Below are 11,641 nucleotides of genomic sequence, written 5' to 3'. Positions count from 1 at the left end.
ACATCAGTATCATCACACGTACATTCACAATCACGAAGACAACACACTGCACTAAATTAATACACACAATAATAATTTCAACACAATACACAGGTTGAACACTTACACATGCATACTCAAAAGAGAAGGTTTTGCCTATTGCTTCCAACAGAATTCCCATTTAACAGTTTGGCTAAACGCCTCTAGTGAGTTGTATCGGTTATTCTGAAGTAAACACTGCAGTATTATGAAATTCATATGTGCATCTCACTTCTTTCAGAGCGCCTCCTAGCTGAATTGAATTATTTAGTCACATATCTTCAGAAAAAAAAATGACACCATATCCTGGACTGGGTGTGGCCAGGTAGGTGAGTGTGTGTGCTTGTGGAGTCTGCATGAGCGATGCTATTAAAGACACTGTAGATGGAAGCAGACTGAGGTTAATGTCAAATTTACATTAAATGCATTCACTGTCATCTTTTCATTTTGTGATTTTTTTCCAAAAAAAAAAAATGCAGACATTAATTCTCCGAAAAGCAAGTACTTGTGGAGTAGGAGCTCCCTGAGACCTCACCCATTGGCCAATCCCACGTTTCTGTGTGCTGCAAAAGTTGGCATGCTCTGTCTTGTTTTATCTTTTTAAAATGCCATGCAGTTATCTCGTCTGACAGGTTTTTCAGTGAAAGGAAGTATAATTCTGCACGACAGGGTTCCTCTTGTTTTTCTGATGCTTTATTATTATTAGGACTTAGGATAAAGGTTTAGAAGGTTGGCTTACCCAGGGGCTCTACATTCCCCATTTAAACCTCAGGTGAGTCTAAACTCAAATAAATAATACTACTTTGTAATCTATGTCTCATAAGAGGACCGGCAGTGTGAAGGCAGTGTGAGTTCGGTAGTGAGCTCTCTGTACCGTTCTTTTTTTACCTTATTACCTTATTAGACTGCACAATTCTTAAAGTTGCAGACTGTTTCAATTAAACTTCCCCCGTATGTCTTCATTTCTGCTTCCCAGATATGCAGTAGTTGTTAAAGCTATCTCTTTAAGTGATCATTTAGATGTCCTTGATCTACAGTTCAAATGACACATACAGTTCATGTTTGCAATAGTTTGCATAATGTTACTTCATAATGATGAAACTTATGACCCATTTTCTGGCTATTTATGATTTTGCCATGCCATCGGTCCGTCTGTGTGTCCATCTGTGCGTCTGTCCAAGATTCTTGTTAGTGTGATATCTCAAGAACAAGCGGTTGAATGTTTGTAGGATTTATATGAATTATCACAGTAATCAGTAGATGAACTGATTAGGTCATGTAAAGATCAGATAAGTAGGTTTTCTTCAATAGCTTCCTCCCTGTTTGATGCATATTTTAAGGGTATTTCAGTCATACAAATTAGTAACATGAAGGACAAGACTTGGCGGTGGAGGCATTCCCGACATTGAGCTCTACATGTTTCCTTTGTAACATGATCAAAATGAGTTTCTGCCATAAGGTATTTCTGACCCTCTTTGAAATTTAACAGCTTTAAGCTTCCATAACTTCCCAGCTTAGAGTGCTCTCACTAGACAATGTTAAACAGGCCTATGCCACGACCATTTCCACACATATATCTGTAGCAGTCATTTGCATTGTTCTTGCTAGCATCAACTTGAACATTTTATTCTTTTACCAATAGAAAAATGCAAGGTTTCTGGATCCTGCTCTTGGCTGTTCAAATTACGTGTAAGTTTTTTTTTTTCTTTCATTTTAATTCACTCCTGTGCATTCTCAATAATCATCCAGAACATGCCTCTACAAGGACTGCAATGCCTCTACAAAGATCATTCAGAGTACAATAGTACCACATTCTCCTGTTTTTATACTGAAGCTAAGCAGTGTAAATGGCTGATTTTAGGTCACAGGTTTACATCAACTTCTGGGTATTACAAATAACCAAGTAAATGATTTTATCGTGAAAATACCAATGACTGCGACTGCAAAGAAAACTGTATAATTATGTTATCATAATTGTATTAGCATATGGTGTGGTAGGAGTCATAAAGTAAATTTTGTAGGCCTAGAGCTCTTAATTTTCCTGTCTTTCTCTCCTTAGACTCCTGTGCTACTACGGTATATCATGAAGAACGGATGTATAGCGAACAGCTGAGTATCAGGCTGTCCATGGGAGCTGAGAAATTGCAGTTTACCTCTGTGGATGAAACAGACCACCATGTCCTTTGGTCTAGATTTTCCATAACTAAAAGGGGAACAGTAACAGGAAGAGATGGTAACAGGAAATTTGTTATTCGTTCTCTCACATTTGATGATCAAGGCATCTACACCGTGCTGAACTTATGGAACAGAAAGATGTCCATTCATTTATTGAAGGTTACCAGTAAGTGATATTAGGCTTCTGTTAACATGCCCTGCTAATGCCAGTTTTCTTTTTCAACTCCTAGTTTTATATTTGTCCATTCTTAACTTGTTTTTATATACAATGCTTCCTCTGCACAAACTTCCTATTTAAATGAGAATTTAATACTACCTCTGGTAATTGCTTTTGAAGCTAAAAGGAGTTCCCAGAATTGTGTGGCTGGTGAAACATTTAGAATTCCACTCGGTGGCCTTGCGAAGAATGATGCCACACTACATTTTTCAAACGAAGATTTCAACCTCACTCTGGTGGAGCGTGGCTCACCTGTGGGCAACTTACATCCTGAGTACATGGGACGGATCCAGGTGACTAGCAACAGCATTGAGGTGCTCAATGTCAATGTGTCAGATGTGGGCAACTACACACTCAGAGATCGTCTGAATCGCAAAGTCAAGATCATCTCTATGAGATTGGTTGGTGAGTTTCCACCTGAAATTTTTGAGTATTCCCAGAAATATTTCTATAAAATCTAAAGTTATCCTTCTTAGAATTAATTGGAGGAGCACATCTGGCAAGAACTACTGTATGTTTTCCTGATTAGTAGTTCTGTAGATTATTAATAAAACAAATTGATTAAAGTATGTGAAAAAATTAAGATGACATAAGTGAAATAAAAAAACCTTATGTTACAAAACCATTTCTGCTTTTGATTGTCAGTTTCCTCTATCAGCCCAGTAAATAGTATCACCTACCAGTAAACACACTTACCAGCATGTTTTAGGAGGTGGGAGGAAACCAGAGAACACAGAGGAAACCCACACACACAGGGAGAACATGGAAAAATTCTACAGTTTTCACTTATAATGTCAGTCAAAGGTTTAAAAGGCTTATGGCTGGGATTGGTTTCTAAAGGATTTAATAGCGATGTTTTTGAATCAACATGTAGTTTTAATGAGTAGTTTTTACTTAAATTATATTGTTTTCCCATAACAATTACTTTTCATCAAGAAAGGAGGAGAAGCAGTGAGGAGCTTGGCCTATTTACGAATTTTAAGAAAAGCCTCCTGGGTGAAGCCGCTGCCATTCATCTTCATGTTAAGCTTTGCACCTGAATATAGCTTATCATTGTGCTTCCTTCACGAGTCATGTGCTCTTGATTGCTGCCACAAAATACGCTAAAATGACAGAGTACATTTATATATTATTGGTGCTAATTCCACAATTAACAACACCACTCCTGCACACACATACAGTATATGGCCAAAAGTATGGACACCTGACCGTCACAACCCTATGGGCCTTCCCCAAACTGCAGCCACAACATCTTTGTATGCTGTAACATTAAGATTTCACTGGAACTAAGAGGGCCAAACCTGTTCCAGCATGACAATGGCTCTGTGCACAAAGCTAGATTCTTGAAGACTTGGTTTGCCAAGCCAAGGTTAGAGTGGAAGAACTAGAATTGCATGTGCAGAGCCCTGACCTCAACCCCACTGAACACGTTTGGGATGAATTGGAGCATTGACTCTCTGCCAGGCCTTCTCGGCTGACACCAGTGCCCGAACTCACTAATGCTCTTATGGCTGAATGGGCAAATCCCACAGCCACGATCCAAAATCTAGTGGAAAGCCTTCCCAGAAGAGTGGAGCTTATTATAACAGCAAAGGGGGACTACGTCTGGAATGGGATGTTCAACAAGCACATGGGTATGATGGTCAGGTGTCCACAAACTTTTGGCCACAAAGTGCACTTTTGGCATTATAGTGTAGACAAAGCATTTATTTAGCTCTCTGTTTCTTGGGGGGACTAAGAGTTTTAGAATTACCAGTTACTGACAGTGGGTATGTGAAAAACACTTCACAAGAAAAATGAAAGAAATGGCTTAATTAATAGAGCAGCTAGATGACTCCAAACATAAAATATCTGCCAGGGCCAGTAAGATAGCAAGATGTCTTAAATTATTGTAAAACAGTGTCTTTATTCTAACATTAATAGAAAATTTCATAAGATCTCACTAATATTCATGGTATTAAGAATGGAATTTTTTTAGACAAGTAAATTTAATGGTCTGTATGTAACTGATCATCATCTTCCATATCTAATTCCCCTCTTTAATCTTTTGAGGACTTCCGTGTCTCTGTCTCTGTCTCTCTCACTCACTCTCTCTGTTTCTTTGTAGATCATCATCAAGGGATTACTGCAGGTCCTCTGACAGCTCTGCTGCTGTTGCTCGGGATACCACCCTGTGTTTGCTGCTGCTGTAGAAAGAAGATTTGTAAAAAGAACAGCCAACCCACCACCAACATACCCACTGTGAAGTTCGACAACCAAGTTAATCCACCTGGACCTCCACCAGCCTACATCAATCCGGCAGCTCCTGCAGGCCCCCCACCAGTAACACACCAGCACACAACACAGCACATATTGTACTATGGATAGGTGTTAGTGTTAAATCGGTAACCCTTGACAAGTGTCCTTCGTGCACCCTCATGGCCACAGAGATCATGCCCTATGTTGCCCAGCCAGCCCTGGTTTGAAATGAACCATGGCACGTTTACCCCAACAATGCCATTCGTATGGTCAGTGTGTGAACAAAGCAATCACGTTCACATGTGGAGCAAAACAGCCAGTTCGAGACAGATCTTTGTCCATTCTCTCATACTCTTTAGCCAGTGTGTCATTTTCTTTTTTGATTATTTCAAATTTGGGTTTTTGTATTTCCTTCTGATTTGGAAAAGACAAACAAATCAATAGCATCCTTTGGTCTTGTCTGTTTGACAAAACCTTACTGGACTTTGGATTTTAAGACTGTGCTTTTAAAGCTGCTAGCAGGGTTATGCTTCCTTTTTTGCAAAAATAAAGTAAAAATTAAGTAAAAATAAAAAGAATGTCATATACTAAACCCCTTATCTAATGGTGCTGGATAGGAAAAAATAGAAAATTACTACACATTACCTAAAGAAACAACTAACAACTACTGATTTACAGGTCTATACTCCTGGCTACCCTGCTGTAGGTGAGAGTACTGTTCATCCTCCGCCTAATCCTACATTTCCTCCTCAACCACCCTACAGCGGACATCCTGCCACATCACCTGCTATGCCCCCTAACCCGGTAAGACACACACACATATACACACACACTGTTAGGGTTGTTTGGATGGTGAGCAAAGAAGTTTTGTAACTGGACATTTGATGGCACATTTGTAATTATTATATCATATCCATTTATTTCCTTGCTCACTTATATTTAAATGATGTAAATACGACTGGTGGGAAATTACTTATTAATGGATTTATATATTGTTTCTTTTTTTTTTTTTTTTTTTTTTTTTTTTTTTTTAGGAATTTAACCCTGAATACAGCAACCAGAATCCCCTTTATCCTCCTGCATCCAGCTTTCCTCCGGCTCAGCCTCCTCAGTGGAGTGGTGCTCCCAGCAATCAACCTGCTCCAGCTGTACGATTCTGCTTCATCCACTGATATATTTATTTTATTCTGCCCCCCACTGCATTCTGTCCTTCTGTTCTGCAGTCCTCACTGGTCAGATTAAAAATAAGTACATTATTCTTTTGTGTCTGTGTGTGTTTGCAGGGTTTTGCTCCAGTGATGTACAATGCTCCTGCTGGCCCTGAGCCAGTCAAAAGGGAAATAACTCCCATGACTCCACTACTCACACCTCCAGAGCCTGAGGTACCTCCTCCATTACTTCATTTCCATTTATGTTTCTTTTATTACTCTAACATAATATGACTTAACACTGAACCCTGTGTTGAAGATTGTTTGATCGTTAGCCTGTGGGTTAAGGTTAAAACATGATGTATCCGCCATAAATATGCAGTTTAAATTGGGGAAACTGATTTAATACCAAGTGTAATTGAAATACTATTTAAGCAATCCTCTGCCATAGATTCACTCCCCTATCTTACAGTGCACAAAATATACACTACAGGTCTAAAATATATGGTCTCCTTTTCTAATTGGAGGGGTCTGGCCATCTAACCTGTAATTTCCACATGCAAGCAGTGACAGTAGAATGGGTCGTACTGAATAGCTCAGTGACAAAGCAGGTCACACAAACTCGCAGTACATGACCAGCAAAAGCTGAAGCATGTCAGCAACAGCAACATTTCATAGTTCTGAATTGCCTCTGTTACAGCAGCAAAGGGGGGACCAACTCCGTAGTAATGCCCCTGGGTTTAAAAAAATGATGTTGTGTTCAGGTGTCCGCATGCAGTGTACACAAGGAAAGTGTATTTTTGACACAGCTGTTGTGATAGCAACGGGTATAGAGAGAATACCAGTATTTTTTTTACCAGTAATCCTTTACATCAGACTTATATAGAATTTTAGTTTTGTGCTTCAAAAAACCCTAATTAACCTATATACGTGTCTCTTTTGGGGCATTTTGTACCATATATGAGCATTAAGGATGGTTGAAGATACCCTTCCAGATGGGTAATGAACCACAGACTGTTATGTAGTCTATGTGTTTGACATTGATGATGCACTGGTGATTTCTATGATGGTGATGGAGTAGAAGGTTTAGAAGTATCTGATCCTCTTTCCCTCATCACATTAATATTGTTCATCTCCTCTACTAGGTGGCACAGAATCCTGCCCCGTACTCTGATACTGATGACTCCTCAGACACCGCCGCCCAATTCAAAATCAACAAGGAAAATGACTCAAGCTCCAACATCCTGTAGTTTTTCCTCCCTCTTGACTATTATTTTAAACACAAAAAAGATGCATCGTTCACAAGAGTTAAATGGCGCTGATGCATATGTCTGTACTATGAAAGGAGGTCATTTGCTTTTTATTCAAATAAGTAATCATTTCTGGATACATAGGATGTGTTCATGGTTTAATGAACTGGTTATAACTTACAGTGAAATAGTATTGGGTGATTCAGGTAAAATGAGACTTAAATTCAATCTTAAAATACAATAATTGGAATGAGGAAAAATGAAGGGCTATAACAGATTAATGAACAGATACATGAAACACCTCACAGTATGGTTGAATTATGCATTGATGTATTTTATGTGCATTAAATGGTGTTTTCTAAAGCATTTCCTAAGCAGTGGAATAAGGTGCACTGGGAAATATGGAACTTTACTCAGGCCTAATACTTAGTATGCAGGTGTTTTTTACTTTGTGTACTATATTCATATAATTTTAGAGAGTGATGTGAATTTATTATTATTTAAAAAAAAACTTTATGTTGCTAATGTAAGAATAAAGAAATAAATTATGAAACGTTACTTACCTTTTAGTTGTGTTTTTTTAACCTTGATTTTTACATAATCTGTTCAAATTCAGCTTTAGAAAAGATTGGTTATAAATTTGGGATATTGAAGAATTTTTTAACCCTGATGATGTGACTGTGTGAAGAAATAAATTATACAATGTTACTTAGGCCATCAACTGAATATGTAGTCAGTTGTACTTAGAAATACAGGTTGCATAAAATAATAGCAAATGTATAACACATTGTATTAAAAACAAAGTTCTATTAAAATGTGTAGTCTTTACTATTATTATTATTATTATTATTAGTAGTAGTAGTAGTAGTAGTATTCTACATGTAAAATGTTCTTATTTATTACCCTGAAAGATTTGTGTCTCCTAGTACTCTTACCCTGTTGAAAATGATAAGGTATACTCTATGTGAGCTCCTTTTCTACTTGGAGGGGTCTGGCTATTTTGGTCATACCCATTGCTAACAGGTGGATAAAATCAAACATCCAGCTGTGAAATTTCCGTACACAAACACTGGCACTAGAACGGGCTGTACTGAAGAACTCAGTGAATTTCTACACGGCACTGACATAGGCTACCACCTATTCAATCATTTTCATCAAATGTCTGCTAGAGCTGCCCTGGTTAACTGTAAGTGCTAATATTGTGAGGTGACGATTTCTCAAAGCACGCCAGCTCCACACAGGCTCACAGTGCACGACCACTGAAAGCACCTTGCACATGCCATTGACTGCAACACTTATAAGTTTTGAACTGCCTCTGTTATAACAGCAAAGAGGGAACCAACTCTATAGTAATACCAATGGGTTTAAAAATTCATGTTCAAAAAGCACATTTGAATATGATGTTCAGGTGTCCAGATACTTTTACCCATCTAGTGTACACAGGGAAAATATATTTTGACACAGCCGTTGGGATAGCAAAAGATACAAGAGAATACCAGTATTTTTCCAGTAATCCTTTAAAACAGATGTACACAGAAGAGCTACATATTAATTTTGTGCTTTAAACAAGTGGTTTTCAAAGTGGGGTCCATGAAGTTTGGCCAGGAGGTCCATGATATTATTTTAATAATAATATCGTACACATTTAAATAATGAGCCTAGTATTTAAATAGTTGGATTATGTTTGTGGACTGTACTGAGGGAGTCTGTGAAATTATTTATTTTACAGTTCAAGGAATCCCTGGCTGCAAAAAAATGACTTTGGTAACACAATGGAACAGATGGTGGATTTCCAGTGTGTTAAAGAACCTGCATGACTAGGGGGAGGAAGAGATGGTGCAGTCTTACAGGCACCTGTGGGTCTACCTAAACTGCAGATTGGACTGGACAGACACCACCAATGCACTGATTAGTCTATTTTAGCCAACTTTCTTTTGTATGGTGGAGCACCACTGCAGGAGCCAAACATCTCATTAAATTGATCAAGAAAGCCAATTCCATCACAGATCTGACTCTGGACTCTGAAAGTGTTACTTAGAAGAGGATGGCAACAAAACTGGAGATCATCTTGAACAGTTCTGCCCACCCTCTCCATGGCGCTCTTAGTTCTCGCCTCATTCTACCACAGTGCTCTAGGAAGTACTATTGTGGGTCTTTTCTGCCAGCTGTCATCAAACTCCACAATGCATCCTCCCAATGGCATGTGTCTCCAGCCTCCCAAAATGAATGAATAACAGGACTGAGCTCTGTAACACGGGGACTGAGGCAGAGTAAGGGTCTGTTTGCAGGAAGTTTATTAGCAGGATCAAAACAGTCAGAGGCAGTACCGGAAAAGCTTTTAATTGCAGACAAATTACAAATACAATCCAAAAGTAGTCAGAATACAGGCCAGAGTCAAAATACCAGAAATCAGAGATTGTATCAAAACCAACGAGTCAAGAAAAAGGCAGAGATAAGATTAATCAAGGCATGGTCATACACAGAATAGCAATATACCTGGCTCAGAACTCAAATGACTGACAAACTGTAAAGCTTTGTAATGACTGACCGGTGGATGTGCTTTTTATTGGGACAAACAGTAAATGAGTGGAGATAGCATAGAGATGATTTGAATTCAGGGGAGGGTGCCCTCTGATGGTCTGGAGGGGAAATGTCCAGGCTAGATGTTACAAACTGATTCATATACGTACAATTACATACAAAGGATGCCATACTTACCAAACGAATCTTACCACTTGGTTGTTGGGAATGTCTGTTGTTTTCTGCACCTTTGTCATGTCTCTTGCACTGATTTCTTTTGCTACTCTAGCACTCAGATTTCCAGTCTGGAATCCACAAAGTACATGTATTGATCCGTCTGGCCATTTCCCATTTCCACTATAGTGATGGAGCTCGATAGTTTTAAAATGCCTTTTACTCTATCTCACATGCCTGTTAAACACTAAAAAGAGATACTGTAAGAAAAGAGATAAGACTGTAAGTAGTGCTAATTCACAGGTTCATATTATGAAAGGTCATTTGCTTTTGATTAAAATGAGCAAACGTCAGAATACAAATTCTGTGTTCATGGTTTAATGAGCTAATCATGATTTATAGTGAAGGGTTGTATTGTCTTTTCTAACACATGGATGGTTCAAGTAAATTGGGACAGTCTTAAAATACAGTAAGTGGAGTGATATAAGAGAGTGATATAAGAGATATAATGGATGCATGAAACCACAACTATGGTTAAATGACGCATTAACAGATTTTATGTGTATTAAATGGTGTTTTCATTAAGCATTTTAATAAGCAGTGGAATAAGGTAGACTGGGAAATATAGAACATTACTTAGACTTAGTATGCAAATGTTTTTACTTAGCTCGATGTTACTTGTGTTATGCTGCTACTGCAAAAGTAAATTATACAATGTTACTTACCTTTTAGTGGTGTTTTTACTGTGATTTTTACTTAATCTGTTCATAATGAATTTTAGAAAAGATGGGTTATGAATTTGGAAAAATAGTGAAGCTTTTCTTAACCCAGTTATTGTTATTGCTATAAGAAATTAATTACAGAAAGTTATTTAGACCAACATCTTAATATGTAGTCAATTTTACTTCATCTACTGCATTCATACAATATAAAAGTATGTTGGTGATGAATTGTGATAAATTTCACATATTTAATGAATATTAAATAGTCACCTTGAGGACTTCAGAAATGTATCATATGTTGAGGTATTTGTTTTATTAATGGGAAAAGAGCTTAGAAAATTTGGAAATTATCAATGAACTTATACTGTATCTACCGAGATGTATTTACTGTTAAGAGTAAATATGTAAAAATGTACTCTCCTGGGCAAAAAATGGCAAATATTAAGCTTTTAATGATCTTAACAACTAATCATTAGTCAGAAAATTAGCAAGAATGAACCAAATGCACTCCTGAGACCTCCTGTGCCACTATTTGCCTTTTTACATTTGCTGCAGTGAACTGTAGTTATAAACAGGGAAATTCACTTATATAGTCTTCTTGTATGCAAATCATGATAATGATTCAAATGTTCGAAGTAAAAATCAAACTAACACATGTCTGGGTGTAAAAAATTTTCACAATTTTTTTTTTTTTCTTTTCTTAAAAGATCAGTCATTTTTGGTTATCTACCACACACGGTGTGGGGATTGGGGAGCAGAGGGGGTGGGGATTGGGGAGAAGAGAGGGTGGGGATTGGGGCGCAGAGGGGGTGGGGATTGGGGAGAAGAGAGGGTGGGGATTGGGGCGCAGAGGGGGTAGGGATTGGGGATTGGGAGAAGAGGGGGTGGGGATTGGGGAGCAGAGGGGGTGGGGATTGGGGATTGGAGACCAGAGGGGGTGGGGATTGGGGAGCAGAGGGGGTAGGGATTGGGGATTGGGAGAAGAGGGGGTGGGGATTGGGGAGCAGAGGGGGTGGGGATTGGGGATTGGAGACCAGAGGGGGTGGGGATTGGGGAGCAGAGGGGGTAGGGATTGGGGTGGGTGGAGATTGGGGTGCAATCAGTTTTAGTTCAAAAAGAGAAAGTTTTCCCTATTTCTTTCAACAGAAGTTCCATTAAACGCCTCCAGTAAAAGTGTGT

The 11,641-nt window shown here is 38.5% G+C and overlaps 1 protein-coding gene across 1 annotated transcript; it reads left to right on the top strand.

Annotated features, from left to right (window-relative positions):
- Window positions 1–7,861, top strand: LOC113539349 (uncharacterized). The gene is made up of 9 exons (XM_026935066.3): window positions 1–790; window positions 1,661–1,707; window positions 2,078–2,359; window positions 2,531–2,815; window positions 4,518–4,732; window positions 5,327–5,452; window positions 5,683–5,796; window positions 5,932–6,030; window positions 6,942–7,861. Exons 2-9 carry the CDS (start codon window positions 1,665–1,667, stop codon window positions 7,044–7,046), a joined length of 1,269 nt encoding a protein of 422 aa, XP_026790867.3. The 5' UTR covers window positions 1–790; window positions 1,661–1,664; the 3' UTR covers window positions 7,047–7,861.
- Window positions 7,862–11,641: the final 3,780 nt, after the last annotated feature.

The sequence above is a fragment of the Pangasianodon hypophthalmus genome, chromosome 3 (assembly GCF_027358585.1).
Source record: "Pangasianodon hypophthalmus isolate fPanHyp1 chromosome 3, fPanHyp1.pri, whole genome shotgun sequence".
Taxonomy (NCBI): Eukaryota; Metazoa; Chordata; class Actinopteri; order Siluriformes; family Pangasiidae; genus Pangasianodon; species Pangasianodon hypophthalmus.
Note: the sequence above shows the minus strand (reverse complement) of the source record. Positions and strands in the feature narration are given on the sequence as shown.

Coding starts and splice junctions, on each gene's coding strand:
- LOC113539349 (XM_026935066.3), top strand. CDS start 1,665: ATGCAAGGTTTCTGGATCCTGCTCTTGGCTGTTCAAATTACGT. Junction 2,816..4,517: donor CATCTCTATGAGATTGGTTG/GTGAGTTTCCAC, acceptor GTTTCTTTGTAG/ATCATCATCAAGGGATTACT. Junction 5,453..5,682: donor CTGCTATGCCCCCTAACCCG/GTAAGACACACA, acceptor TTTTTTTTTTAG/GAATTTAACCCTGAATACAG.